Raw genomic sequence first — 27961 nt, 5'->3', positions numbered from 1 at the left:
TATGCTTCAGTAAGGATGAACCTTGAAAACATGTCAAGTAAAAGAAGCCAGTCCTAAAGGTCACATACTATATGATTTCATTTATATAAAATGTCCAGAATAGGCAAATACACAGAGACAGAAAGTAGGTTAGTGGCTGCTACGGGATGGGAAGAAAGGGTTTAGAACTGATCGAATTTAATAGGTATAGGGTTCTTTCTGGGGTGATGGAAATGTCTTCAAATTAGTTGGTGGTGATGTTTGCAGAATCACTGGGCTGTCCACTTTGAAATGGTAAGTTTTATATTATGTGAACTCAATCTCAAAAGAAAAGTTTATATTTAAAAAAAATTTTAATGTTTATTTATTTTTGAGGGGGGGGAGAGGGAAAGAGAGAGAGAGAGAGAGAGAGAGAGAGAGAGAGAGAGAGAGAGAGAGAATGAGCAGTGGAGGGGCAGAGAGAGAGGGAGACACTGAATCTGAAGCAGGCTCCAGGCTCTGAGCTGTCGGCACAGAGCCCAACACGGCTTAAACTCAAGAACTATGAGATCATGACCTGAGCCAAAGTCAGACACTTAACCAACTGAACCACCCAGGCACCCCTCAAAAGAAAAGTATATTGAAGATTCTAAGAAGTACTATTTAATTTTGTTTAACCAGCATATTCCAAGCTTTTTTATACTGCAATACACTTTTGCCATGTAAGACCTATTAACGTACCATAAGACACTAATGATCGCGAGAAGCAGTGTGGGAAAAGGTGCTAACAGTGCAACATTTTAAAATTCATTCTAAGATGTGTCTGATATCATCCCCTTGTTAAAAGTGGAACAAGAAGAAAGAGAGAAAAGGGAGGGGACAGGCTAAGGACCTGAAGGATAAACTTCATCAACCTCATAATTATTCTAGAGCTGCTCATTTGTCCCATTCTCTAGAAACAGAAGGCCAAACCCTGGGTTCTTCCTTATTAGTAACAGATTTCTCTCCATTTTTTGTTATTAGTGTTAACACTGGTGTTGGATCACACAGACTAAAAGTGCAGTTAAAAAAGAATCTTCTCATAATGCAAATAACTAATTATTTTTTTTTTTATGGGAGAAGGAGCCAATGCAACGGCTAGTCTTTATTGGAAAGAAGAAACTTTATAGCACATTTTGAGTAAGTTAGTGCAAAGGCTCAGTGGGCCAGCTGATGGGGCACCAGCTTGTAATGGGTTCCACAGCTAGGGCATCGCTGGGCCTCGCCTTTGTGCAGCCAGAACCAGATGACAGCACTATTGTCCTCTTCACAGATGCAGCCCACAATTCGCTTGTCAGTGATAGATGGCACTAAATTAGGGTCTTCCTTGGTGCCTGAAGCTGCTTTTGGGGCTAGCATATTGTATGGGTCCAGTCCCTTCCGAGCAGCCATCATGACCTCCCTCTCCAGCCCAGTTGCCTGCTCATCATCAGTAGGAACACCGCCTCCAGATGCCATGGAGCACACTGCAGCGACTCCATTGGGACCGCGGACCCTGAGGGCCTGCGCGGCCAGCGATCCAACTCCACGAAGTAACCTTGAAGCCATCACGCCCGCTACAAACAGCAGCACTCGATAACTAATTATTTTAAAAAGAAAACCGTTAAGGATAAACAAAACGTCTTCCCAGAACACGATCTCTGATAGCTCCATTTATTTTACTTTTAAGCTGCAATTTACCAGAATTCATGTGGAGAGGCACTGTTCTGAAGAAGAACCAGAAATAACATAATTAACTAGATAATAGCAACAACATGGTTCCGATGTATGAAAACATGTGGAAGGAAAAGCAGGAGAGAAGCTCAGTCTGAACTTTTACCAAAATATTAACAACTTTGCTATTCTGTTTTCCAAAATGGCAACTCCCACACCAGCAAGTATCTTTCCATTCAGACATTCAGAGTCCTGAAAACAGTAATTTAGTTGTGTGCTTGCCTCAGAGAGCAGCCTACACATCTATTAGGCGACATGCAAAGCTCAGCATCAGAGGGTTGAATACAAACTACAGAACAGAAGACAAGAGTGGAAACAGAACCAGCATTTGGTGAAGTGCCGTTATTGGACGCCTACATCTCATCTATTTTCAAGTTCATAGGCTGCATCCACAGCTATTTTCTAGGCGATGCCAAGAATTTACTTTCACCACTTTTTTTTAATACTTCAAAGATTATTATCAGAATTATTTCTAGGAATAAATTACATTATAAAATTATTTTAAGTTGTTCTTAGATTTAACTGCCAAAAAAGAATCAAGAGTATTTATAAAATCAATTACTGTGAACATGGGACATAAACTCTTTTATCATTATCTAGATACCCAAAAGGAGGACTGGAAAACTTCAAGAGTAACCACATTACAAGCAAAATTAACTGCTAGATCAGAGTCAGAATTCCAAGTTTATTCCCTTAAGCATATACTTCCATCTTTTTTCCTGTTAAAATGGACAGTGTAGCATACTACGGAAAGTGTCACTCTTCTAGAAAACAATATCTCTTATCACTAAAGACCCATGATTCCTAAGTGGTTTTTAAAAGTATCATTTAAAACAGAAAGAGCAAAATATTCCTGATTCTGTCTTCATCTGCTAAGGGATAAGACCTCATTTACATAAACCTATTTTCCAGAATTATTTTTAAAACTTTGACATGTCAGAAAGTACCCCACATAAAAACCTACTGCTCTGTCCTTGTTCGTTCAGTGCTGTTTTGGGGGCAAGTATCTTCTTCAATAAGGTTCCATTTGCCAGACAGAAAAGTCTCTTCACAATCTTTCAACACTGACAGACAAAATTATAACAAAATAATCTCAAAAACCCTAACTTCCATAGCACAGTGGCAACTTTCATTAGAATCTGCTCTAAAAATGTGACTTTCCTGACAGTCTTATTTATGACATACCATTTTACTTTGATTCTGAGCACATGGATTTGAGCAGGAATAAGGAGGAGAAAGGAATTAGAAGAACTCCTCTTCCTTAGGGATACATCTTTAAAGTACCTACAAGGGTTTCAGGGCACATATCTTATCAGGGCTAAGTTCCTGAATGTTGAATCTGTGGAATGTCCAGAAAAAACTGACAAGCTGCTTCAGGAGCTATGACATGGATGAACTTTACAGGGAGTGTTTTGTGTGTTTTTTTTTTTCAGCCTAAAGGAAAGAAAACAAATTACTTAATGGCTTTTTAACACACATTTACCTTTTGTAATTACAGAAGAAATTCTATGAGAAAAGCATTGAAGTTGAAGCAAGGGTTGCACATATATAGCAGACAACTTTCCTTAATCATCTCACTTGATGTAATCAAGTGAATACATTCCCAAGAAATTACAGAGTCATCACTTCACAGAAGATCTAAGAGAGAAAATAAGAACTTTTAACTATCATGTATCATTAGGACATTGACCTGCCCTAAGACATGAGCGTGGATGGGACACTCTCTTGAACTTCCTTCCATCTCTTGATTCTAAAGAAGACACTTAATCAATCACTCTCCTATCTAAAGGCATTAGTGCCTGCCACCTCCAGAGAAAAAAACGGACAAAATGGTAGGCAGGATAATAAATGTCCCCAGAACCTATGATGAAAAAATGTATGTATGTTTGCATAGTTTTACATATATGTATAGAAGTGTAGGTTTATATGTACGTGTACAGATTCAGAAATATCCTCGAAGTTTAAGACAGTAATATCCACTCTCTTGTTCATACAGGACACTTGTGCACATACATGCATTTACTGATGTCAGCTCTGGTAGTAAAATACCCTATGAATCCTCAAAATTTATACTGGGTTATTCATTCAATAAATATTTATTGAGCACTTGTTATATGACAGGAGAGTGAAGATGACCAGACCATCTCTTATCCTCAAAGAGGTATAAAGGTTTTAAATAAGTAAATTCAACAGATTATTAGAGATTCTGGTGGAGGTCAGGGAATAGACTGAAGTATGGAGGGCAAAATAGAGAGTTCCATGGAGGTGAGTGTCAGGGAGTAGGGTCACAAAGGCTAAACAGGGGAGGTGAGGCAGGACAAAGGCCCTAAAAGATGGCAGGATGTCCACCCAGCAGACAGAACCAGAAGGAATTATAAGCACTATAAACAAAGGCATGAAGTTTAAAGCAGCTGGGATTTTGGAACTGTGTGTGGGTTATGATTGGTGTAGTGTGTGTGTGTGTGTGTGTGTGTGTGTGTGTGCAGTGAGAATGTATGTGACTAAAGAAATGGCAGGAATTGTTGGGATTGTTATAGGCAGGGTTACAACACAGAGGGCCTTCTTTTATTCAGGATTCTTTTGGTTATAATAGAAACCAGCTCAAGTGGGCTTCGGCTTTAAGGGAAGCTTAAGAAGAGGCTATAAAGCTGAGTTTCGTTTTTTGGGTTTTTTTCCCAATGTTTATTTATTTATTTTTAGAGAGAAAGAGAGACAGAGTGTGAGCAGAGGAGGGGGAGAGAGAGAGGGAGACACAGAATCCAAAGCAGGCCCCAGGCTCTGAGCTGTCAGCACAGAGCCTGATGCCGGGCTCGAACCTGTAAACCAGGAGATCATGACCTGAGCCGAAGTCAGACGCTCAACCAACTGAGCCACCCAGGTGCCCCAAAGCTGAGTTTTACTTATGGCTTTGCAACTCCCTATGCACGACCTTGGGCAAGTTACCTACCTTTCTCTGTGCCTCAGGTTCTTTATCTACAAAATGAGAATAATTAGTAGGCTTTTTGTTAGGATCAAAAAAGTTAACACCTGCAACACACCTGGCACATAGCAGGTGTTTGATAAATGTTAGCTATTTTTATTAGTGTTTCTTAAAACCGAAGAATATCTGAGCCTGATCGGGAGAAAGCCTAAAATAAGAGCCTGGAAAGCTCCAGCACATCAGGCAGCATTCTGTCTGTATCTCCTTCTCCTCTGCCTGCACAATATTCCCCTGAGCCATTGTGGACGATGGGTGCCCAGAGTTCCCAAATGTTTACACATGCCTTGATCTAGCTCATGAAGAGTTGGACTGGGATTGATGAGTCTTGATTCCAAATTCCTGTACTGAAAAATTCGATCGATTCAGCTTGGCTTGTGTATCTCACTTGTGGCTTAACCCTTTGTGGGGCCAAAATCGTGCCACACTGGCCTATTTCCCTTGAAAGGCAGGAAGGAGGGCAGAGGAGTAATTCCTCTTGATTCTTAGATTTAATCATTTTCAGGTCTAAGCCAGAGAACAGACTAAACAATCTGATCTTCAGAGGTCAGAGCTGCTGTTAAGTACCAAAGGACACTGGTTTTTATAATCGCTTCACATCCTCCTTAAACTTTTCCTATCCCAATTTGCACCACCCTAACTCCTTTTAAGAATCAGGGAACTGACAAAATTCCAACCACCAAGCAAAATGCGGTGTAGCCATACAATGGAATATTACATAACCATAAAAAGGAATGAAGTCCCCGATACCTGCTACAACATGGATGAATGTTGAAAACACGATTCTGAGTAAAAGAAGACAGAAACAAAAGACCACATACTGTATGATTCTATTTACATGAAATAATAGGCAAATGCATAGAGACAGAAAGCAGATTAATGGTTGTCAGGGACAGTGTGGGGGAAGGAATAGTGAGTGACCACTAAACGGGGATGGAGTTTTTTCCAGAGGTAATGAAACATTCTAAAATTACATAGTGGCGTTGGTTGTTCAACCTTGTGAACATATTGGAAATCACTGAAATGTATACCTTAAAATGGTAACATTTATGGTATGTGAATTATATTTTAAAAAAAAAGTATCTGAGACCTGGATATGATGTCAGAACAACTGGTTTTACGAGTCACACTTACACCATCTCATGTAATAGCCACTACTCGCCCTTCCTAAGCCTTGATTCCTTACCTAAACATTGGGGCAAGGGCTGAGCCAGGCTCTACCAAAGATCCTTGTCAGCTTTAAATTCTATGGGTAAGAAACTGGGTGCGTTGTTTGCCATCCAAACTAAAGTCAGCCTTTCTCTTCCAAATATTCCGCCACTGGAATTATCTTCTCATTCTGTTTGCTATTTTAAAGAAAGAATTCTCACTTCTTTCTGAGGTTTTAAATAATACCTATTTTTAAGCACATATACTAGGCACTTGAATAGATAATTCACTTCATCTAACCAACAATTTTGTGAACTAGACACTTTTGTTACCATTTTACAAATGCAGGCATGGAGCCTTAGGGAAAGAAACAATGTGGCCCAAGTTAGCGAGAAGCCGTGCCAGGGGGACGTACAACCTGAGCAGCCTAGCTCTGGAGGTCATGTGATGAACCCCTGCACTGAGCTGCCTTTCTCCACTAACCTTTCTGCCTTTCTCCACTAACTCCTCCACATGGCCCAAATCTCATGCCCCTTAACATTTACTTTAGCAATTTGCCAAGTGACTAATTTAACAGCTTTATATTCATCATGTTCACTATTCTAGTAAGTGATTCTTTTTAGTTATTGGGAAATAATCCCTGATTATTGTCATATGTCAAATACAAACTACATTATACTATTTCTTTTTTTTAATGTTTATTTTTGAGAAAGAGGTGAGGGGAGGAGGGGGAGAGAGACGGGGACAGAGGACCTGAAGCAGGCTCTGTGCTGATAGCGGAGATCCTGTCACCGGGCTCCAATTCCCGAACCCCGAGATCATGACCTGAGCCGAAGTTGAAACTTAACTGTCTGAGCCACCCAGGTGCCCCTATATTATGCTATTTCTTAATGAAGGTAATGCTGGCATATGCAAGTGGAATTGAGACCAAATTAATGAATTAAGACCAAACTTAGGTTAATACCCAGTAACTAAGAAAAATTAATGACAACTTCAGCTCTTGTCAGCTATGCTCCTGGTACCATTGACTAGAGCAATTTGTTTAATTAACCTAAAGTCTTCTTGTTAATTATAGATCATTTACCATGTCTAATAAAAGGTCATGCCTTTGAAATCCCTACATATGTTTAAAATTCCTCAAGCATGTTACAAAAGCATTTCTTCGTAAAGAGACAGGCAAAATAAACTTAAGAAGAATGAGGAATAATTTAGCTTAATTTAGGCTAGCAAATAAATAGCATTACTAGACAGGACCCTATGTAATGAAGTTGCTAGTGGTTGTCCCTTCTTTACAAATATCAAGACCTAAATATGTGTATGTAGTATTCATAACATGTGTGTGTCTCAAAGTCACAAGGACAGGACACCTAAGACTGAACTGTAGCTGATGCCCAGGGATGTAGGAGTCCTGGTGACAATTAGTAAAGTTGTAAAAGGTTCTACTTAGTTTTAATGTGAAAGATAACCAAAAATTAGCTTAAAGTCTATATTTTTATTTTTAATGACAATAAAGCAAAGTAATAACAAAAACATGCATCATGACAATGAAACATTAACATACAATCAAAATCTACTGGTAAAGTACCCATTTTTGTTAACTAGTGACCAACATAAGGTTTACAAAAATTGTAAATCTTTCTTAAAACATTTAAATAATTTGTTTTGTAAATATATCCCTATTCATCTAAAGTTAGAGTGTCAAATCACAGTTAGAAAAAGTCAGATCATTGTTAAAAAATTCTGACACCATGTTTAAAAATAATACTGAAAATATTAAATTTTTATGTTAGTTGCTTAATCTCTATTAAAAGCATGACAAGATTGAATGCTTAAGAGCAAAAATCAAAAAGAAAAAATCATGGATCTGTTCACCATATTTTCTGCCCAAACTTGGATTTCATCAAATCTTGCCATTTTAAGAATTTTGTAACTTAACAGTGATTATATCTAGAATTGTATCTAGAATGGCTCATTTCCTTATAGAAAAAGGAACACATAGAAAATTACAACAGTTTACATGAAAAACTGTTAAAATGGCTCACGAATTAGCTGAGAAAAATGATGTAGCACAAAAATTGAATTTATGCAACATCTAACAATTTGAACTGGGGCCAGCAGACCTGCAAACCCAGTTCTCCGGTTTTAGAGCCAGAATATCAAAAATTGAGTGAAATGCTTTAAAGCCAGAATACTAAATATTGAGTAAAAAGCATTTCAGCCTCTGGAAAAGGAATAATTTTGTATGAAAGGATATTCAAATAGCCCTTCATTGAGCGGCCACAAAGAGCCTTGAAGATTTACATGATTGAGCTGGAATTCAATGCCAAAGACAAGAGGAAGCATTTTTGTTCTGGGATGCACAAAGAGATACCCATAATTAAACATCACTCTTCCCTAGGGCAGCATGTTTTCTTATATTGACAAGCAAAATGAGGTATTTCAAACCATGCATTGCTGGCATACAGTCATCTTTTGCATAGCTATTGTTTTAATGTATTTCTGGCTATTAGGCATTTGTCTATTTTTGGTCAGTGAGGCATGCATTTTAAAGAATTCTGGTTTTGCATAAAAGGCTGTAGTTATGTTAGTGGAATTACATTTATACAACAGTATCTTAAGAATAATTATAGCCTTATTTTGGCTAGTCACACACATATTTTATATTTAAAGTAGAGCGGCTATAACTTTCATGTAATTAGTACAATTGAAATTAACTATAAGTGGAAAAAACTTTCAGAAGTACCTTTTTAGATTCAACTATATGTTCTACTTTGTCTTGTTCAATACAGCTATTTAAACATACCACACACGGATCCTACTATGTTGGGCATTTGCCAAACAAATCAAGTTTGCTTAACATTCCATCAGTCAAGTCAGAGCCTAATGATAGATTATGTATTCAATAACTCTTTTGTTCTAGATCAAAGAATGCCACATTTTTTTCAGCCTGATCCTATCGCAACTACTAACCTACCAAAAAGCAGCAACTCTTACATTTTACCTTCTGTAAGAGTTTCCTCTCCTTTCTCACCTGCACTCTACTCAAATTCAATCTTTTTCATTTTCTTAAATTGTAAAGAATGTGTTAAACTTAAATACCAAAAAAAAAAGGTTCTTTTGCTTTTGAAAGTGACCATCTACCTAAGCAGACGTTTTATCTCCTGCTCTCTATTCAAAACATTGCTTATGAAGATTAACTCTGTTTAACAATATGGAGTTATATAATCAAATTTTCTTTTTAAGGTAACTTGCTATTGTCATATAAATCCAGATAAAATTATTTTGATATTACTAGAAACTTAAAAAAAGATCTAACTTATCTATCCATCCGTATAAAAATCATGTCCTATAAAAATGCCAATTGACTAATGGGAGACCTGAGCTTTGGTTATGGAAGTTAAACTACCATCCATGGGCTTTGTGTCTAGAAGCCTCTTCAGACCATTAACCTAATGATACTGGGTTAATGGTAATGGGAAGACTAAGCATAATTTAATCTAATCAAAAACATTCTAATTCAAGAGAAACTGCGTTTTTACAGCTTTCAAAGTCATCATAGAAAATGTCTTGGGGCGCCTAGATGGCTCAGTCCGTTAAGTGTCTGACTCTTGATTTCAGCTCAGGTCATGATCTCAATGTTCATGAGTTCGAGCCATGCATCGGACTCTGTACTGACAGTGTGCAGCCTGCTTGGGATTCTATCTCCCTCTCTCTCTGCACCCCTTCCCCGCTCGCATGTGCTCTCTCCCCCTCTACCCCTGCCCTTTAAATAAATAAAAAAATAAAATAAAATTGAATAAAATAAAATGTCTTGAAGCCCAGGTGCCTCAAATAACTCCTAACAATTGCATTGCTAGTTTTTTGTTTGCTTTACTAAAATCAGAGGCAATAGGACACATGGATTTTATGTGTCTACCTTGGCAAGTGATAGTTATTTCATTCAGCCAAGTCCTCTCTTCTCAAATCACCCGGATCTACAAACCCCAGATTAATTCCTCTTGAGAACTGCTTTTTTTGCCCCCGAAAGGAAGTATATACACGTCTTAGACTGGAGAAAGCAGCCACTTCAGTTACCAAGATTTATAATTTTGGAACACCTAGTTTTACTGAGTGTTTCCTCTGTGCTAAGAGCTTCACGTAAATAATCTCAATTTTCAGGGCTACTCAACATCATATGAAGCAGGTGCCGTACCAACCCCATTTCACAGATGAGGAAGTTAAGCTTACATCTCAGCTTAACACGACTTCCTCAGGAAAGCCTCTCCCAACTACATCCCATTTTACTTCAGACTGGATCTAGTTTCTCTGGCATACCCTTGCCCAGCACTCAGCACTTTTCCAAGCTTGCCCCTAGCAAGATTTGCTATTACATATTTATGTGGTCATTCAATTAATGTCTGTCTCTCCCATTTAATTAATGTAAGATCAATGGTTCTCAAACTTTAGTGTGTATCAAAATCACTGGGAGTGCTTCTTAGAAAGTGATCACTGGGTCCCAAGCCCAGAATATCTGACTCACTGAGTCTAAAGAAAGGTCTGGAACTCTGTTGCTGCTACCAGACCCTGGACTGACTCAGTACCAGCAGTTCTCAGCCCTGGATGAACATCAGAATCTCCTGGGGACCTTTAAAAACAATCAACGCCCATACTCTGCCCCCAGAGGTTTTGATTTAATTGGGCTAAGATGGAACCCCGAAAGCCTTATCCCAAATATTGTATTCTTTTACTCAAAAATTACTTATCTAAAACTCAAGTTTAACCAAATGTCTTGTAAATTTTTATTTGTTAAATCTGACACCCTTGCTTGTAAGTCCTGTTGTAACATAACAGGTAGTGTATCATTTATTTTATGTACATATATATTATGTACCCATATCATGGGGCCAAATGAGCAGAATTTTTAGACCCAAGAATTTTTTTCTAGAGGATCAGAACACAGAAGTAGTTACCCACACATTGTAAAAGCTTATCTGGAGATCTTTTAAGAATAGGGCAAATTCTCAATGTCAAATAATTTAACATGATGATTAAGTGACTTCCAGTTTCCTTTAAGCCCTGAGGCTGTGAGTCTCATATGAGGCCAGCAGGGTGACAATGGGGCATCCACATCACTGCTCCGACATCAATCAATGAATCACCTGGGCAGAGCTGCTGCTAAGACTTGGCTCAGAGGAGGTGTCCTTTCATATATCAAAAGTAGGTAAAAATTATCTATTTAATAAATACCCCAGAAAAGATAAAACGCTGAACACATGGCTGCCTCTGATAACACAATTCTATCTTTTTCATATCAATGTAGGCAGTCTTGTGCCATTTTCCAATTTCAGAGTAAGATCAGTGATTTCATGTCTTACATAAATGGATATATTAAATTTGCATTTTTGATGCTGAAAAGGGCCTACTTAATTCCAGCTTGGCACGTTTATTGTATAATGGGTAAACTAGGGATTTCCAAACTGAGAATCCTCTGGGATCAGTAATGCTCATGTAGCCTTCTGCCTCCTCATGTAAGTAACCTGCCAGGTCTCTGGCTCAAGGACAAGACTCCATCTAAGTATTTTAAATATTAAAACACACTCCTTCATGAATACTCATAGAATTCAATCATTTCAACAGTCATTACTATCTTTGTACAATGCTTACTTGCCAAATTTAACATGACACTTTTCACCTAATCCAGGATTTTAAGAGCTGTTTATAAAAACAGGTTATGGAGGGGCACCTAGCTGGCCCAGTCAGTAGAGCATGCAACTCTTGATCATAGAGTTGGGAGGTCAAGCCCCACATTGGGGATAGAGTTTATTTAAAAATAAACAATAAAACTTTTTTTAAAAGCCACATTATTGAATGCATGAACATCAGAGTGGATTCCAATTCCAGCAACACAGAAATTTACATGACAGAACACAGAACACAGAACACAGAAATTTACATGAGCCCCCAAGACGAAGTATAATAGTTGCAGCAGACGGGAGAGGGACAGAATGATTGTCACACCAAGCTTATGGTCGGCTGTACATTTACAGGACTTATTTCAATTCACCTAACTACAAGCAAACAACACAAAAAATCACTTCAGATTATTTTCTCTGAAATAATAAATGTCTAATACTTTTTAAAAAGGCATTTCAAAAAATAAGACCTATAACTGTTTAATCATGGACAATGATTGGTTTCTTATGTCGGGATCACTTACCAAATCCAAAAGCATTGGAACCTCCAATGCTCTGTGAAGCCTGAACACTTGTAGATGTGTATAGTCCTGTCACCAGCAAGCCATCAAAGAAGGTGCTTGTTGAAATTGTCACTGAAATACAGGGAGGGAAAAAAAAGAAACCTCAATTAATACAATCAGGAGAATGAGATAACATTTCTGAAGTGTTAAACATTGTCAAAACAACTTTTACTCATTATTAAAAAATCATTTTTATACTACTGGTAGTCAGTATTTTCTTTGTATTAGGAATTAGAGAGGAGCAAAAATCAGCTCAGAATGCCAATGTCTATAATTGCTGGTCCTAAATTTAGTACATTAGTTCTATCTTTCTGCATTCATTTACATGTTCCCCAGCTATATGCAAAATCATCTGAAAATAATGTAGAATATATTGAATAGCTAGTCTCCCCCACCTCCACCACCACCCCTGAAGGCAGTCAAAGGCATTGCTGGAGTTTTGGCATTGTGATTAAACATTTTTTTAACTATTCCATACTGTGGGAAACAATCTTAGATTGGCTGAAAGAACAGTAAGATGCACTGTTTTTCTTATTGTGCATCTACATATCATAGATGAATCCCCTGAAGTTTTTCAACAAAAGCAGACTAATTTGCATGAAGACAGTTAGCTCTTTTCCTTTTGAGAACAAAAAAGGGAGACCACTGCACATTTTAAGTTTTAGAACAAAGACTACAAGAGGAATCTGAACGGTTTCATAACCAGAAAATCAGGATGTTCCTGGGAAGAAGAGGGTCAAATTAAATGCATCCTGATGCTACTCAGGTTTGGCTTCTTAAAATGTTATCTTGCTTATTACCACCCTAAAAAATGATCATAACTTCCTCCTTGACATAATATTTTCTCCTGCATTGGTTTTACAAGATTAAGATGATGCCATTTGTAGGAAGCATCCAGGAAAAGGTGATATTATTTTGGCGTGCACAGTACAAGGCTATCATCATGGTTGGTGGCAGTAAGGAGAATGGCCAGAATCACATTAACTTTGATGAGAATGTTTAAATTAAACTCCAGGAAATCCAGTGAATAGAGCTGAATGGTCTGAAACAACCACATTATAAAGCATAAAACAAGACTCATAGATCAACAGAACAGCCTGACATCATGCTACCCCCAAAATGGCATTGGATATTGGAGTAAATCACCTTCACATCCTTTAATAATAGCCAATATTTTGACTGCTGGCATGTAAACCATTCAGCTGGGCATTGAGTTAAACAGTTAACGTGTATTATCTCATTTCATCATCAAAAAATTTCTATAAAAAGGGTACTGTTATTATTCCCAGGATACACATGAGGAATTTGTGGCACAGAACAATTAAGAACCTTGTTCAGAACCATCTGATATCATCTAAAAATGTCTGATGTTGTTTACCTGGCATCTCTCTTGTTTTCTCTCTATCCTGTACATCTCCCCCTCCCCAGATCCCACAGAAGCAAAATGACATGGCTGAACCCTTGTTTAATAACTTATTCCCCAGATTATTCACATGCATGAGGAGTATTTGAAAAAAAAGTAAAAGCTGCGGGACTCAATATCACTGTTATTAGAGAGGAAGAGGGCCAAGGAGGGCCAGGAGGTGACCTCTATGGTATAATGGATGGAGCCCTAGGCTAGGTAAGGGATGGGATTTGGGTGCTGGGTACTCATCTGTTACCACCTGTTCTTGAACAAAACCACTTCCTCTCTTGGAATCTCAATTTCCTCATTTATAGAATCACACCTCAATCATCAGCCTCCTGTTTTGCCTATTCCAGATTCCCATAGTTGATTCTACCAGTGCCTCTACCTTTGGTTCAGTGAGTTATCTTGATTAAGGTAAAAAGTGCTTAAACTGCTTCTGCACCCTTATCCAGTAGGGTTTAGAATTAAGCTGCTTGCTGTTAAATTGACTATGCTGACCAATGGACTCAATGCAGTGTCCCAGGCTGTCCTTCACAGCAAATCAGACCCAAACTGCAGTATCTCACTGTGGACCTGTGGGATCCTGCTTCTATCCACTTCCTCTCAATCCATTCCCCTTTTGTTCAGTAAGACAGCAGCAATCATGTTAATGCACAAATACAGCCCCTGTGGACTCCTGTTCATTCCTTTATGCTTCTACTCTGGTTCTTACTTCTAAGATTCTAAAAAATCTAAGAGTTTTATGGGTTAGGGAGTGAGGCCACCTCGAATTCAAATCTCACCTCTCTCTCTCTCTTTACCTCTGATCAGTGTGTGACCTTGCAATGAGCCTCGGATGCCTCATTTACAAAAGGAATAATACTACCCAATTCACTGTAAGAATGAAAAGAAATGTATCTTCAATCTATCAGTGTACCTATCTCTTTAACAAACAACCATGCACACAGTCCCTCACCAGTAAAAGTTAGCTCCATTTTCCCTGTCCTCTTTCACATCCTGAAGCCCTGCCTTGTTCTTCCCTTCCAGAGAACTGGAGTCCCATACAGACCTCCTCACATCTGCTGAGGACACAGCCAACCACTGGACTGCCCACATCTGAGTCCTCCTGCCTGCTATGATTCTCCACCAACCTCTCCATGCATTATTTCATTTCCAACCACGGTCTATACTAAGTCTCAGCTGTGAGCTCAGTGGACCCAAGATAAGTGGCATCCCCAGCTTATTATTAATTTGCCCTCTCTTCTAAAAGATATTCTGCTGAGTTTTAATTTAAAACAGAGGCTAAACACTTGGAGAAAGGGCTGAAAAAGAAGAGAACCATATGTGACAGCTCTTGGGTCTTTCCTCTACTACCCCCAGCTACTCAGTTCTGGTCTCAAACTACATACCCCCCAGCAAAACAAAAGCCCTGCTATGTCTATTATGACAATTGATAAATTCAACTTGTTGATAGCCTACACGTATCTAGTGATGGTTCAATATATTAGACATGTGCACTTAGGAAGCTGCCTGCACGGCCTGTGACACATTTGGGTACTGAGCACAACCAAGGTCTGCTGTGCCCCTTAGATGTCCACGTAGGCTGCTAATCCCTTGCCAGGTCTCAGCTCTCATCTGCCACCAAGTGCCTCCCCAGCCCTAGAGGATGATGCAAATTCTGATCTTAACTCCTCCACACACCATAATACCTGCTTCAGATCAATTCTCTTCTTTACATAGATTCCTGGTGCTGACACAGCAAGGTCTAGTGAAAACATCCCAGGAATAAAAGGATTGATATTTAATTACCAATAATAATTTGCTATGTCAGATGAGGCAAGCTTTTCTCTCTGCTTGGTTTTATTCCTAGTAGTAGTGACATGAATACCTATTGCTTGGAAACCTCATGGCTAGATGGACCTATCATTTCTAAACACGGAGCATCTTAGAAATCAAAGTGGAATTACTGAGAAAAACACTTCTTACTCTTAGAGTCTCTTGGCTTTAAATACCATCCATAAACTGACCACTCCCAAATTTCTATCTCCTGTCCAGATCTCTACATACCTCTTCATATATACTCCAGGTATATATAAACTTGCTGCTCAACATCCCCACTTGGATGTTCAAGAGAGGTCTCAACCTCAACGTAACCAAAACTGAATGCCCACCCCATCCCTCAAACCTGCTTCTCCTATAGCTTTCATGAACTCAGTTGATGGCAGCACCATCCTTCCTGCTGAGCCAACTTTGGAATCACCATCTCCCATCCTCTACATTAGTCCATCATACACTGGATTCATGTCATTCCTCTGCTTACAACTTTCTAGCTAAGTCAATGTCAAAGTCTTCACAGCGGCCTACAAAATCCTATGTGACCTGCCCCTATTCCTTCTCTGTCCTCACCTCCTTCTGCTTTCCTCCTAGCTCACCCCATTCCAGGTACACCAGCCTCCTTGTTGTTGCTCAGACATGTCAAGCCTTTGTACCACTGCCTTCCTCTGCCTAGGACTCTCTTCCTTCAGAGTATCAGGTACTTATCACCTTCTGGCACATTCTACGGATACACTGACTCACAATTGTCTTTGTTTATTATGTTTATTGTAGGTCTCATCCTGCAGAATATGAATTCCATCAGGGCAGATACCTCAAGTGTTTTGTTCAGTAGTACATCTCAAGCATCTGGAATAATTTCTGACACGTTAAGGTGTCATATTTGTTGGAATATTTATTATATGTGATAATAATATTATATGTATTAATGAATAACTCATTCATACAAAAGTGGTGCAGAGTTGTCTTATCTCCAACTTATTCCCAAAGGAAAAGTATGTTGTGAATCCTAGACTTTATATGTCAAATGAATCCCACTCGGAAAAGTCACATGGGAAAAAAAAGAAAATTTGACTATTTATATATTGAAAATACCTTCCAGAGTGCAAAATGATCAATGCAGGGACCAACAGACCAGTCGAAGACATTTGTTTTTTTAAAAAAGGCAGATCAACTTAAGTACACATACATTCTGACAGGCTATATGTTTACACAAATCATCTAAAGAAAAAGCTCCCTATTAAAAACTAACTGAATATAGGGGTGCCTGGGTGGCTCAGTCAGTTAGACATCCGACTTCAGCTCAGGTCATGATCTCCCAGCTTGTGAGTTCGAGCCCCACGTCGCGCTCTGTGCTGACAGCTCGGAGCCTGGAGCCTGTTTCCGATTCTGTGTCTCCCTCTCTCTCTGGCCCTCCCCCTTTCATGCTCTGTCTCTGTCTCAAAAATAAATAAATGTTAAAAAAAAATTTTTTTTAAACTAACTGATCTATTTCTCTATTTGCTAGAGTTGGGAGTTTAAAGTTATTTTGAAGGGAAAAAAATGATATTTGCGTTTGGAAAGCTGCTACTGTCTGGACAAGCATTCCTTCTCCTTCTTTAAACATGTGTAATGCATGATCCATATGTAAACTGGTAATCAGTCTCTTTTTTTAAGAAAAAGGAAATGTTGCCCAGACTCATACAGCCTATAAGACACAGTTCTGATCACTAGGTTCCCTTTTACTCAAGAAGACAATGGGCCCAATTTCTGCATTGAAAAGAAAATGTGACACAGTTTGGATTCTCCGATAGCTTGCAGGAAACTTCAGGATGTCTGCAGCCTGCATGTTTTTACCGATTAGAGCACCATCAGTAAACATATGAACAATCTGAGCGAGACGCTGAAAACTTTATACCAAGGCACTCCAACTTGGAAACTTTGGCAGGAATACACATCTCTCTGTCCTTCCCTTTCCTTTTCATCAAATGCTTCCACTTATCTCTACTTGCAGCCTCTGGTGAGTCTGTCAGAGTTTCCCAAACAAACAAACAAAGGAAAACCTTACAGAAACAAACAATTGTTCCAGGCATCGAGGCTGCTCTGGCCAGCTGTCCTTACCTGGGTAATTTCACATCATCAGTCACTGACAGTTTGTTTTCATCTGGGGCCTCTTCCCTCACCTTACCCTCTGGTATCTTTCTGATTCCTTCCTATCAAGCTTTATCTGACCAACAATGTGCACTAGTTCTTACCTGTCCTAGTGCCCAGACTTGATTTCATTTCTCTAATTCCACTGGGACTCACCCTTCAAGCACTATCTGACCTTCTCAAGTCTTAGCTCATCAGTTATGTCCTCAAACTGCTGCCATCTAGGCAACTGAAATAATCTTTCTGAAAGCAGAAGAGTGATCTATGATAAAATCTTTTTAATGTTTATTTATTTTTGAGAGAGAGAGAGAGAGAGAGCATGAGCAGGGGGAGAGGCAGAGAGAGAGGGAGGCACAGAATCTGAAGCAGGCTCCAGGCTCTGAGCTGTCAGCACAGAGCCTGACACAGGGCTGGAACTCACGAACTATGAGATCATGACCTGAGCTGAAGTTGGACGCTTAACCGACTGAGCCACCCACGTACCCCTATGATAAATTTTTTTAAGTTTACTATAGTAAACACAGTACACAGTACAAATACGGCTCACAATAGAAAAAACTGAAACACATTTCTGAATGTAAAATTATGTTAATATGTTTATGAACTAGAAGGAAAATTTACAGCTGTCATATTTTTGTAAGTTTCTAACACTGTGATTCAGAATGTTTTGTCCCAAACTGCATAATTTAAAATGTTGCAAAGCTACTATCATTTAAAAAGGTTTCCTCCAGGGGCGCCTGGGTGGCTTAGTTGGTTAAGCGTCTGACACTTGGTTTTAGCTCAGGTCATGATCTAATGGTTTGTGAGTTCAAGCCCCACATCAGGCTTTGAGGTAACAGCGCAGAGCCTGCTTGGGATTCTCTCTCTCCCTTTCTCTCTGCCCCTCCCCCGCTCACTCTCTGTCTCTTTCTCAAAGTAAATAAACTTAAAAAAAATTTTTAATGTTTCCTCTAACATTTTATTTATTTTTAAATTTATTTATTTTGAGAGAGAGAGAGTTCAAGCGGGGAAGAGGCAGAGAGAGGGAGAGGCAGAATACCAAGCAGGCTCAATACTGTCAACACAGAGACAGACATGACATGGGGCTCCAACTCATTAACTGTGAGATCATGAGATGACCTGAATGAGACACCCAGGTGCCCCTAAAAATGTTTCCTATAAAAATATTTTATGAAGCTACCTTTACATAAGTAGAATTTTTAGTCAAAATATATAAATTTGGCCACACTAGGATAGGGGAGAATTGCACAAAGTTTTTAGATTTGAACTACCTTTAAGATAAACAACTCTTACGACTACCTATATCTAACTGATATCTAACTAGCCCAGTTAATAAAAGAATCCTTCACTCTCTTTCCAAGATTATGAGCCACATGCTTTAACTAATAGTAAGATAGGAAACAAATATTTAGCAAATATCAATTCACTTTAAATTTATAATATGAAAAATTACTGAACCTAGGTGGTAGATATACAGGTGTGCGCTGTGCTAGTCTATTAAATTTTGTTTCAGGGGTGCCTGGGTGGCTCGGTTGGTTGAGCGTCTGACTTCAGCTCAGGTCATGGTCTCACAGCTCGTGGGTTTGAGCCCCACATCAGGCTCTGTGATGACAGCTCAGACCCCACAGGCTGCTTTGGATCCTGTGTCTCCTTCTCTCTGCCCCTTCCCTGCTCGTGCACTGTCTCTCTCAAAAATAAATAAAACATTAAAAAAATTTTTTTAAATTTGTCTCAGAAAAAAATCATATTAAAAAGTTGAGGGAAAGGAAGAAGTTTATTATAAATACACTTATTACAAATGTACTTAAGATGAGCAAACTAACTGGAACAATAAAGTGAACTAAAAAGTACATAATACATTCAGACTTTAAGAACTAAACAATATATATGAAAATATGTGTATATTGCTATATATGTGTGTGTGTGTGTATGTGTGTATACTTTATACATATAAACCTTCTATGAGTCAAGAACTGTTAGAACTATAATTTGGATTTTATTAACTAGGAAAGCAAAAAAAGATATTTAGAACTAGGTCCTTATTAGTAAAATGTTTATAAACTCTATTTATAAAAATTAAAACATAATGCCACCATGAGACAGGACCCACCAGTGATCCATTTTACACACCAAAGGTTTATATAAAATCTTCAAACAATAATTTAATGACTTTTAAATAGGTAAGCACTTACTTAAAAATGTCAATCTGCCATATTATCTACTTCTTTTCATGGTTTTGCAAATTTTTATGATAAATTTATAAAATCTCTCCCCAGGAGACTTTATTTCCTTACAGTCAACTTTTCTATTTTTGTATTAAGATGTACAGAGAACTAGCTACTTTAATAATCGAGGAAAAAAGCAACATCAATATTATGGATTGCAAGTAGAATTCTGAACTTCCCAGTGCATTTTAGAGGAGAAATAAAGCATGTATATGATTACCGATAATCAGAAAGCAAATGTGTCTGATAAGACACATCATTCCCTTGTTCAACAAACATGTTTGGCTTTGTAACATTCATAGATTAAAATCCTGTCTTCAGTGTGGTTTCAAAGACCTTCAGGTGTGGCTATAACCTTTCTATCCAGTCGAATTTCCCTATTTCAGCTGAAAACACCCCTTGATCCAGTTAAACTACAACATGTTCATTACTTTCCCGTCTCCTGGCCTTTCTTTATGGGGAGTCCTCACCTAGAATGACTTTCCCTGTTTCTTTTGGTTAAAATCTTCCCATTCTTCAGACACAGGCCCAAATGTCATCTCTCTCATGAAGTCTCTTCTGATATCCTGGGGAAGCCACCTCTCCCCTCTCAGTGACCCCGTGGCTCTCAGAGACTGTGAGCACCTGATTACTCTCCACCTTCCGTGGAGCTCAGCTCGGAGGAGAAACTCCATCAACATTTACTGAGTTCAACCCTACAAAAACACTTGTTATGACGTAAAATAACATAAAAAAAAAGAAAACATAACGGAGAATATAGCATAGCTGATGTTATTAAAATTGTGGTATCTAACGTCTTTTCTACAGAGAAAAAAGAGCCAGTGTTATTAACAGACATATATGAAGAGTGAAGGTTTCTCCTGAAAGGACACAAAAACTCAAAATCAATGCAGCATTTTATTACAATACTCAAAAATCAGATATGTTTGGGGAAATTTGGCTGGGTTTTACATTTAGCCATAATAGGGTTTCTTTCTTTTGCACACATGTACTTCGTGTGTGAATACGCATACACACACATATTTTATGTACACACCAAATTAATCTTCCCATAATTTTGTCACTAAGACACCTTATGCCTTATCCTCACTCTGAAGTTACTCTGCAATTTCCTCAAATAAGAAATAAGAAGGGATCAAAGGGCTGAGGAGGTTGTACATATCGCTCCCACATCTGTGTTAAATTGGCAATGAGCTCAGCTCCAGGAGTCTATGAATATGGATTGCTGGGCTGTGACAGCAAAATGAAAACATGATGTAGCGACACAATTCAATTCTTATCAGTGGCTCAGAGAGTAACTCTGTCTTGAAATGACTAATTACAGAGTCGGTTATTATCTATTAGAGCTTCTATTAACTGTTCCCAACAAGACCCTAATACCATTCTTGCAGAAAATCACTGTAAGATGAAAGTCTGGAAGAAAATAAATTTCGACATTTAATGCTGTTGCATTTCATCCTAAAGCTTCTGGCCTACAAATGCTCTATGGGTCATTAAATTTTGATCACTTACAGCATATTCCATTACTACTTTATATAAAAGACCTTTAATATGTGCAGAAAAGAAACATATTATATAATATATGAAATGATGTTACCATCTTTTTCAAGATGACAAACATAAGACAGCAAATTGCAAAAATGTTGAAATTAAGTATTAGTGATAGTGCACCGAGTACAGACTTTCTATTTCTTATCTTTATATATTTTGAAAATGAAAAACACCAGCAGAACTAACATTGTGAATATTTTAAAAAATTGCCTTGTTTGCCTTTTGAATACAGAACAGATTAAATAGCCTGCGGAACAAACGTATTACTCTAAAAATGAAATAAACTGAGTTTATTTGCTGCAAAATTTCATCAACATAGAGTGTTCAACTACTGGTTCTTCTTTAGTTAAAGAGCCCTTAGCTCCAGGTACCAAATAGAGACCATCTAAAAATACATTATAATTTAATTCAAAACCTCTATAAGAACACGATCCCTGAACTACTTCTCATTACATACATTAATTCCATTATGACATGATTTTATGTACCTTTCAAATATTCAGCCAGGCATTTCAAAAATAACAACCCCCAAACCAACAACAGCTGAGAAAAAAATTTTATCCCAGTAAATATTTAAAAGAAATGTCTGGAGGTCAAGATTCTGTGAGGGAAAGACACGAATGAACAGTAGTGAACTAAATCCAAAGATCTTAAAAAATCAGACCAGAAACAAATGGACTTCGGTCAGCCTTTTGTGAAGGGTAGAGAGAAGTCACACTTGCCCTATTTATTGTAACAACTACCCAAAACACTGTGCCTTAAGTGGCATGTGAAAGGTGGCTCTAAGAAAGGGAAGCCATATTCCTCAAGCTGGGTGGATTGGACTCCATCTCTGGGAGGTCCTGAGAGGATGGCAGGGGCTTGCTTTCCTCTTGGAAGGCAAGTCCCGGGGACATGGGTATGGTTTCCTGGGAGCACGCCTGGCAGGCGGCTCTGCAGACTGCACTTTAACGTGATGTTTGCTGCACTGGTCATTATCACAGCCCTTTATTATTGGTATTATTACTCCCCTTTTTCATTTTATATGGATTTGTACTGTTCCTTGGGGGACAAAGGAGGCAGAAAGAATGGCCTCCAGGGAGGACTAAATGCAGTGTGATGGAGGAGAAGGCTGATGATCAAAATAATAAGGTCAAAGAGCCCTGGATCAGCCCACCTCTGAAAGCAGGGGGAGAACGGCCTGGCAAACACTCTCCCACCTTTGTCTCCACCTGAAAGGAGAGAAAAACCAGTGCCTGATCTGGGAATTGTGACAGCTACAGGAGACTGATTATATGCAAAATTTAATGATGTACTAAAGCATTTTCTAGGGTCTGTAAAACTGGTCTTTCCTGGCTGGAAGAGGGATCCAGCAACTCTGTGGAAGCCTGTTATGATACATTTATTCAGAGATTTAGATGAGCCATACATAGTCCTGAAGTCTTCTCTTCTGGCAGAAACAGTTAAAAAAGGAGAGCAACTGAGGTTTTCCCCTCCTTTAAATTCATCTTAGGAGGTAAAATGGGTGCAGGCAAATGTGTTTGTGAATTTATCATTTTAAAGCCAAGCCCCTTGGAAGTAAGGTTAAGTGACAGCGTTTGGTGAATGTAGAGTAAATCTTCTGTTTCTCCATCCCTCCATACTGCCTTTCTCTTCTTTATTCCCTAGGTCTGTCTGTCTGTCTGTCTCTCTCTCTTTCCCTGGCACATATACACACATGCACACACAGATGCACACAGGCACACACTCAGCATTTCTGAATGCACTAGCCTTTGGGGTAAAATCTTATATATCTTATTCAGGTGAAATCCTGTCCTGAGCCTTGGAGACTTAATGTCAGAATTAGCACCTGAGATGAGATCCTGAACGTTTTTGAAACCTCCTTAAGATTGTCCAACTTAGGCTAAACATAAATTCCTTAACTAGTCATCTTAAATATAAAGAAAAATATAATTTTACAAGGTTCCACTCTACCTCTAGTACCAACTGGAGTTACAGTAATGACGTTTTGATCATCCCCTTTTGACTTTCATAATTCTGAATTTTTCAAAAATTCCTACAAATAATGATAAAATTGTTTAGTTCCTAGAACCAAAAACATTTCTTTTTCTTTATAAATTACACTTTATTGTAATTTAGAGAACTGTAGCCAAGAGTTACTGGTAGTTGTGACTTATTTCTGACCTTATTTTTCATGTTACCTTCATATGAGGCTGGATGATACTCATACATGAAAATTTCATACTGTTGGCCCTGCACTTGATAAATTATTAAAGTATTGTGAATGAATGTGGTGTTCAGGTTTTCAGCAATTTTTATCCCTTTGTTCTTTCTTTTTTAAAGAAAAGACTACCTTGTCTATAACATCACAACTTTTTGCAATTTAAGCAAAGATTAGCTTTAAAAGAAAGCATTTTTGAGATTACTCCTAACCTTCTCAAAAGAATCCTAAGAATTTTTTCTTTGACACAAGGATGTTAATTCAGCTCTTCTAGAATGAGAAAAACACACCTAGTAGGTTCTCAAAAGCACATATACAGGTAAACATGTTACAATAAAATACACAGCTGCCTACAGAAAAAACACGTGTCATTTTTTTCAATATAATCAGGTGTTTAAAGACTTTACACCATCAAAAAGGCCTATAATAGTTTTGTTTTAACCCTTGAATTTTTTTTCTTTTTAACATGAAGTGCCCCCCATTTCCTACAAAACGTGGTTTTGACTGCAGGTAACCAAGGAAAATTTGAACTCATGTAACAAACCTCAGGATGACTCCTAATAGTTGTTCAAAACAGAAATATATGCTTTGTTTTTAACTTTGTTTGGTTTGATAATATATCATTACAAACTTTCAAAATATTTTCATATTTGCAACAACTGTATAACTGTTCAAGAACATGTCCAAGGGTGACACTGCTGGTACTCATGTGTATGTCATGTGTTTCTATGTTATATATTATTATATGTATTATAATAAAGATATATATTATACCTATTACATATATATTATATATCTTCTGTGTCTGTAAACTGAGTAAATCAACCTTATTAATAATTGGTAGAAATCCTGATAGACATAGTTATATTGGATGTAACTGTAAAATATTACAATTTTTTAAAAGCCTTTTTCCATAGTATTCTCATTTGGCATCTCTGTATGTTCATTTAAATACACTTAACTAATTATAAGCAACTATGCTAAAATCAAAGAATTCATTTAAATACATACTGAGTAAATTGTACATATGGCATACTTACGATTAAACTATAAAATTTTATAATTAACTAATAGAAGACAAATATAAAATTCTCACTTTATGGTCAGATCTAATGATAGTGTGTGTATCTTGCTCAACTCATTCATTCACTAAGCAAATAGAAAGTGCTACTACTTGATACTTGTGATATGATGTGAATCATCTGCATGTTTACAAAAATAACATTTGAATAATTATTCCTGTCCCCTTTCAGAAGGATCTTTGTTCCATATTCCAAAACCTAATTCATAAAATCCAAAATGGCTAACACTGAAATTCACAAAGTAGTGTTTAATAAATGATGTGACAGAAATTTTCAGGTACTGGCACAGCTAATTGCTCTTCTAATAAGCTACAACCTAAATGCTCTTCCACAATCTTTAGATAAGAATAAATGAATAAGAATATAACTTAAATGACATTTACATTGATAGATGGCATCTGATAGTTATTTGATAAATTATTAAAAAGAAGTGACTGCACTGCTAATTTGTATAACATCAAATTGTAATTACATTTATTTCTCCCATATGTAAAATAGAAAATGTTATAACTTTATATTTTACAACATGGCATTTAGTATGATGAGTCTAAAAATCCTTCTTAAAATAACAAAATATCTTGTAGTTTAGTATAAATTTGCATTTTCAATTCAACTTCCAAGGACACAGATAAAGAAAAACTACAGATATGAATATTTATCAGGAAATGTCTTGAGACTTAGAATTATAGGAAAAGTCTAACTGATTAGGTAACAATTTTTTAAATGAAAGGAGTTTGCAAAGGACTGGTGATGCTTTGCACCTGTGCTATTCCTTATTTTCTAGTACAGGATTTCTAAGTAAATTTTAATCTAGCCTTAGCACATCCTTATTTTTGATTTGTTGGTTTTTTATTTTTTAGAAAATTCATCTAAATTCTAAAGTTGAAGACTTACCATAGAAAACTAGAGTTGGATGAAAGGCAAACTTGCATACAGATACATGTTTATAAACTTGAACATTTTGTTTGCCAAGTATCTCTATACAGAAATGCCTATTTAAGAATTCCATGGGGCTCCTGGGTGCTCAGTCAGTTAAGCGTCTAACTTCGGCTCAGGTCATGATCTCAGTTCATGGGTTTGAGCCCTGCATCAGGCTCTGTGCTGACAGCTCAGAGCCTGGAGCCTGCTTCGGATTCTGTGCCTCCCTCTCTCTCTCTGCCCCTCCCCCATTCACGTTCTCTTTGTCTCTCAAAAATGAATAAATGGTTATATATATACATATATATGTTATATATATATATATAATATACATTATATATATATTAAAAAAAGAATTCCAAATAGAACATAAAATATCAGTTACAGTATTTATTCAACACAGAGGGACTCATACTCTACAAGTGCTAATCATAATAAATAAAATTATTACTTTATTATTATCATTTTTTTATTTCTGAGAAAGAGAGACAGAGCAAATGTAAGCTCAAGGTGGAGGGGGGAGAGAGAAAGAGACAGAGAGAGAGAACCCCAAGCAGACTCTACACCCAGAGTGGAGCCTGATGTGGGGCTCTGTCTCATGACTATGACATCATGACCTCAGCCAAAATCAAGAGCCAGATGCTTAACCAACTGAACCACCTAGGCACCCCTAAAATTATTACTTTAAATCAAATAATATTTGGTAGAACTATTAGCCAAACTAATTTCTCCCAAAGATTATTTACTTTTTCAACTAGAGCTTTCAGTCACCTGAGATTATTAAAATTCAGATCCCTAGGTCTCCTCCTTCCCCCTCTGCTCCCCTGGGGATTGTGATTCTGTAGGACTGGGATAAAGATCAGGAATAGCATGTTTAACAGCATTCATCCCAGGTAAATTTTGTGTAGATGGTCTCAGATAGACCAATTACAGTGATATGAAATGTTCCAGATTGATACCCCATGGGAAATAGAATTTCCAATGAAGGCCATCCATGGGACTAAAAATTATAATTGAACTGAGTTGAAACTACATTAAGAATTCCACTACAGTAAAAAGCCACTTTGCCTTTTATTATACTGCAGTTTCCTCCTAGTGCAAATGATGTTTAACAAGATGAGGATATAATGGGACACCTGTTCTTAGGAGACCTCATGTGTGCCAGCAAATTTTCTGTCACTGATGAGGACAGAAACAAATCCAGAATGAGGATGAGCAGCCAAGGTTGCAGTGGATTTGGGGAGCACACTGAAGAGCGATGTCAAGCCTGTGGTGACATTTTTGGCAAACAAAGATCACTATATGTCCCGACTGTGAATTAACGACAAAGAAAAGAAGCTAACTAGTTCCTGAATTTTGCAGATAGGCCTTTAAAGAACATTTAACCAAAGTTGCATAGGTTCTGAATTCAATACCAAAAAAACAAAAAAAAAAAAAAAATGGCGATGAGGAGGTTAAGGTTAAATTAGCATAGCATATCTTGTTGTAGGGAAACCTTTCTGGATGCTCTAGAACACCTCTCTCTTTTCTGATTGCTAGTAGAGGTCATTAGAATTTCTAGAAATGACGATCAAAGCAACATAAAAATCAATGGGCTGTGGTTACTGGAATCTTTATCATCAGAAGTAGTTGGAATACTTCTGTTACCTACGAAACAGAAAAAGTGGTTCAGTGACCATGTGTGTACATTTTTCATATCAGTGCTGGAGAGGTGAACCCACTCCCAATGTCCAGGACCTCACTACCTTTCTCTACCTCAAGCTTCAACTCTTCCCTCAGGTACTTGTGTTCTACATTTTTCATTTGGAATAAGCTTCTTGGTAGAGAAGATGAAAACAAGATCTGGATGGCTAGGCTTTTCCACCCCCTTCCAACATCATACCACAGATTCCCATTTTATTGTGGTAGCCACGCTCTATAAAGCCACCACAAACACTGAATTAGCAAATACTGAACCACTGCACCTAGGGGACATACAGGGTTAGGTTCCCTCCAGCCTCTAGTCACAACATTTCCATCAGCTCATCATTACATCAACTTGTTTTATGTGTGTTTCTTGTGTGTTTATGTGTGTTGAAAAACAGCCTTATTTAATGTATACTATTGATTCGTTAACATTTTAAGGCCAACAGCATTATAACTCATGCCTGTACAAAGCTTATCTAACACATACATTTTCTCTAAAAGGCTCATCACAGCTTTCAGGACCTCAGAACTACCACTCTGGGGACCATTTTAAACAGCAAAATTATCAAACATAGCATAATGTATAAATTTGTCTAATCACTATGTTGTATACCTGAAGCTAATATAGCATTGTATGTCAACCGTACTCAAATAAAAATAAAAATAAGTAGCAAAATTATCAACAGAAAGCACAAATGGAATGTAAAAGATGTGGCACTAAATAGATGGTGAAAAGGACACTTGTTTAGTTGTGAGGGCTGAAACAAGATGACAGAGAATTCAACCCCAGCCGGAAAATGCACATATGACAACTCAAGTTTTTCACCTCTGTGAATGTCTGTAAATGACTGCAAAAGAACCACAATTATTGATCTGAG

The 27961-nt window shown here is 37.7% G+C and overlaps 2 protein-coding genes across 4 annotated transcripts in view; both read right to left on the bottom strand.

Annotated features, from left to right (window-relative positions):
- Nucleotides 1-27961, bottom strand: part of RELN (reelin) — a 536751-nt gene that overhangs the window by 448009 nt on the left and 60781 nt on the right. For all 3 annotated transcript variants that reach the window (XM_019825367.3, XM_019825368.3, XM_011280339.4), the window contains exon 2: nucleotides 12033-12143. In XM_019825367.3, coding sequence (XP_019680926.3) covers nucleotides 12033-12143 — 111 coding nt within the window. The remainder of the gene's footprint in view (nucleotides 1-12032; nucleotides 12144-27961) is intronic.
- LOC102899476 (cytochrome c oxidase subunit 5B, mitochondrial-like) lies at nucleotides 1077-1584 on the bottom strand. The gene has a single exon (XM_045052288.1). It carries the CDS (start codon nucleotides 1543-1545, stop codon nucleotides 1156-1158), a length of 390 nt encoding a protein of 129 aa, XP_044908223.1. The 5' UTR covers nucleotides 1546-1584; the 3' UTR covers nucleotides 1077-1155.

Source organism: Felis catus, chromosome A2 (assembly GCF_018350175.1).
Source record: "Felis catus isolate Fca126 chromosome A2, F.catus_Fca126_mat1.0, whole genome shotgun sequence".
In the NCBI taxonomy this organism is placed as follows: Eukaryota; Metazoa; Chordata; class Mammalia; order Carnivora; family Felidae; genus Felis; species Felis catus.
This window is presented reverse-complemented; position numbering and strand designations above follow the sequence as displayed.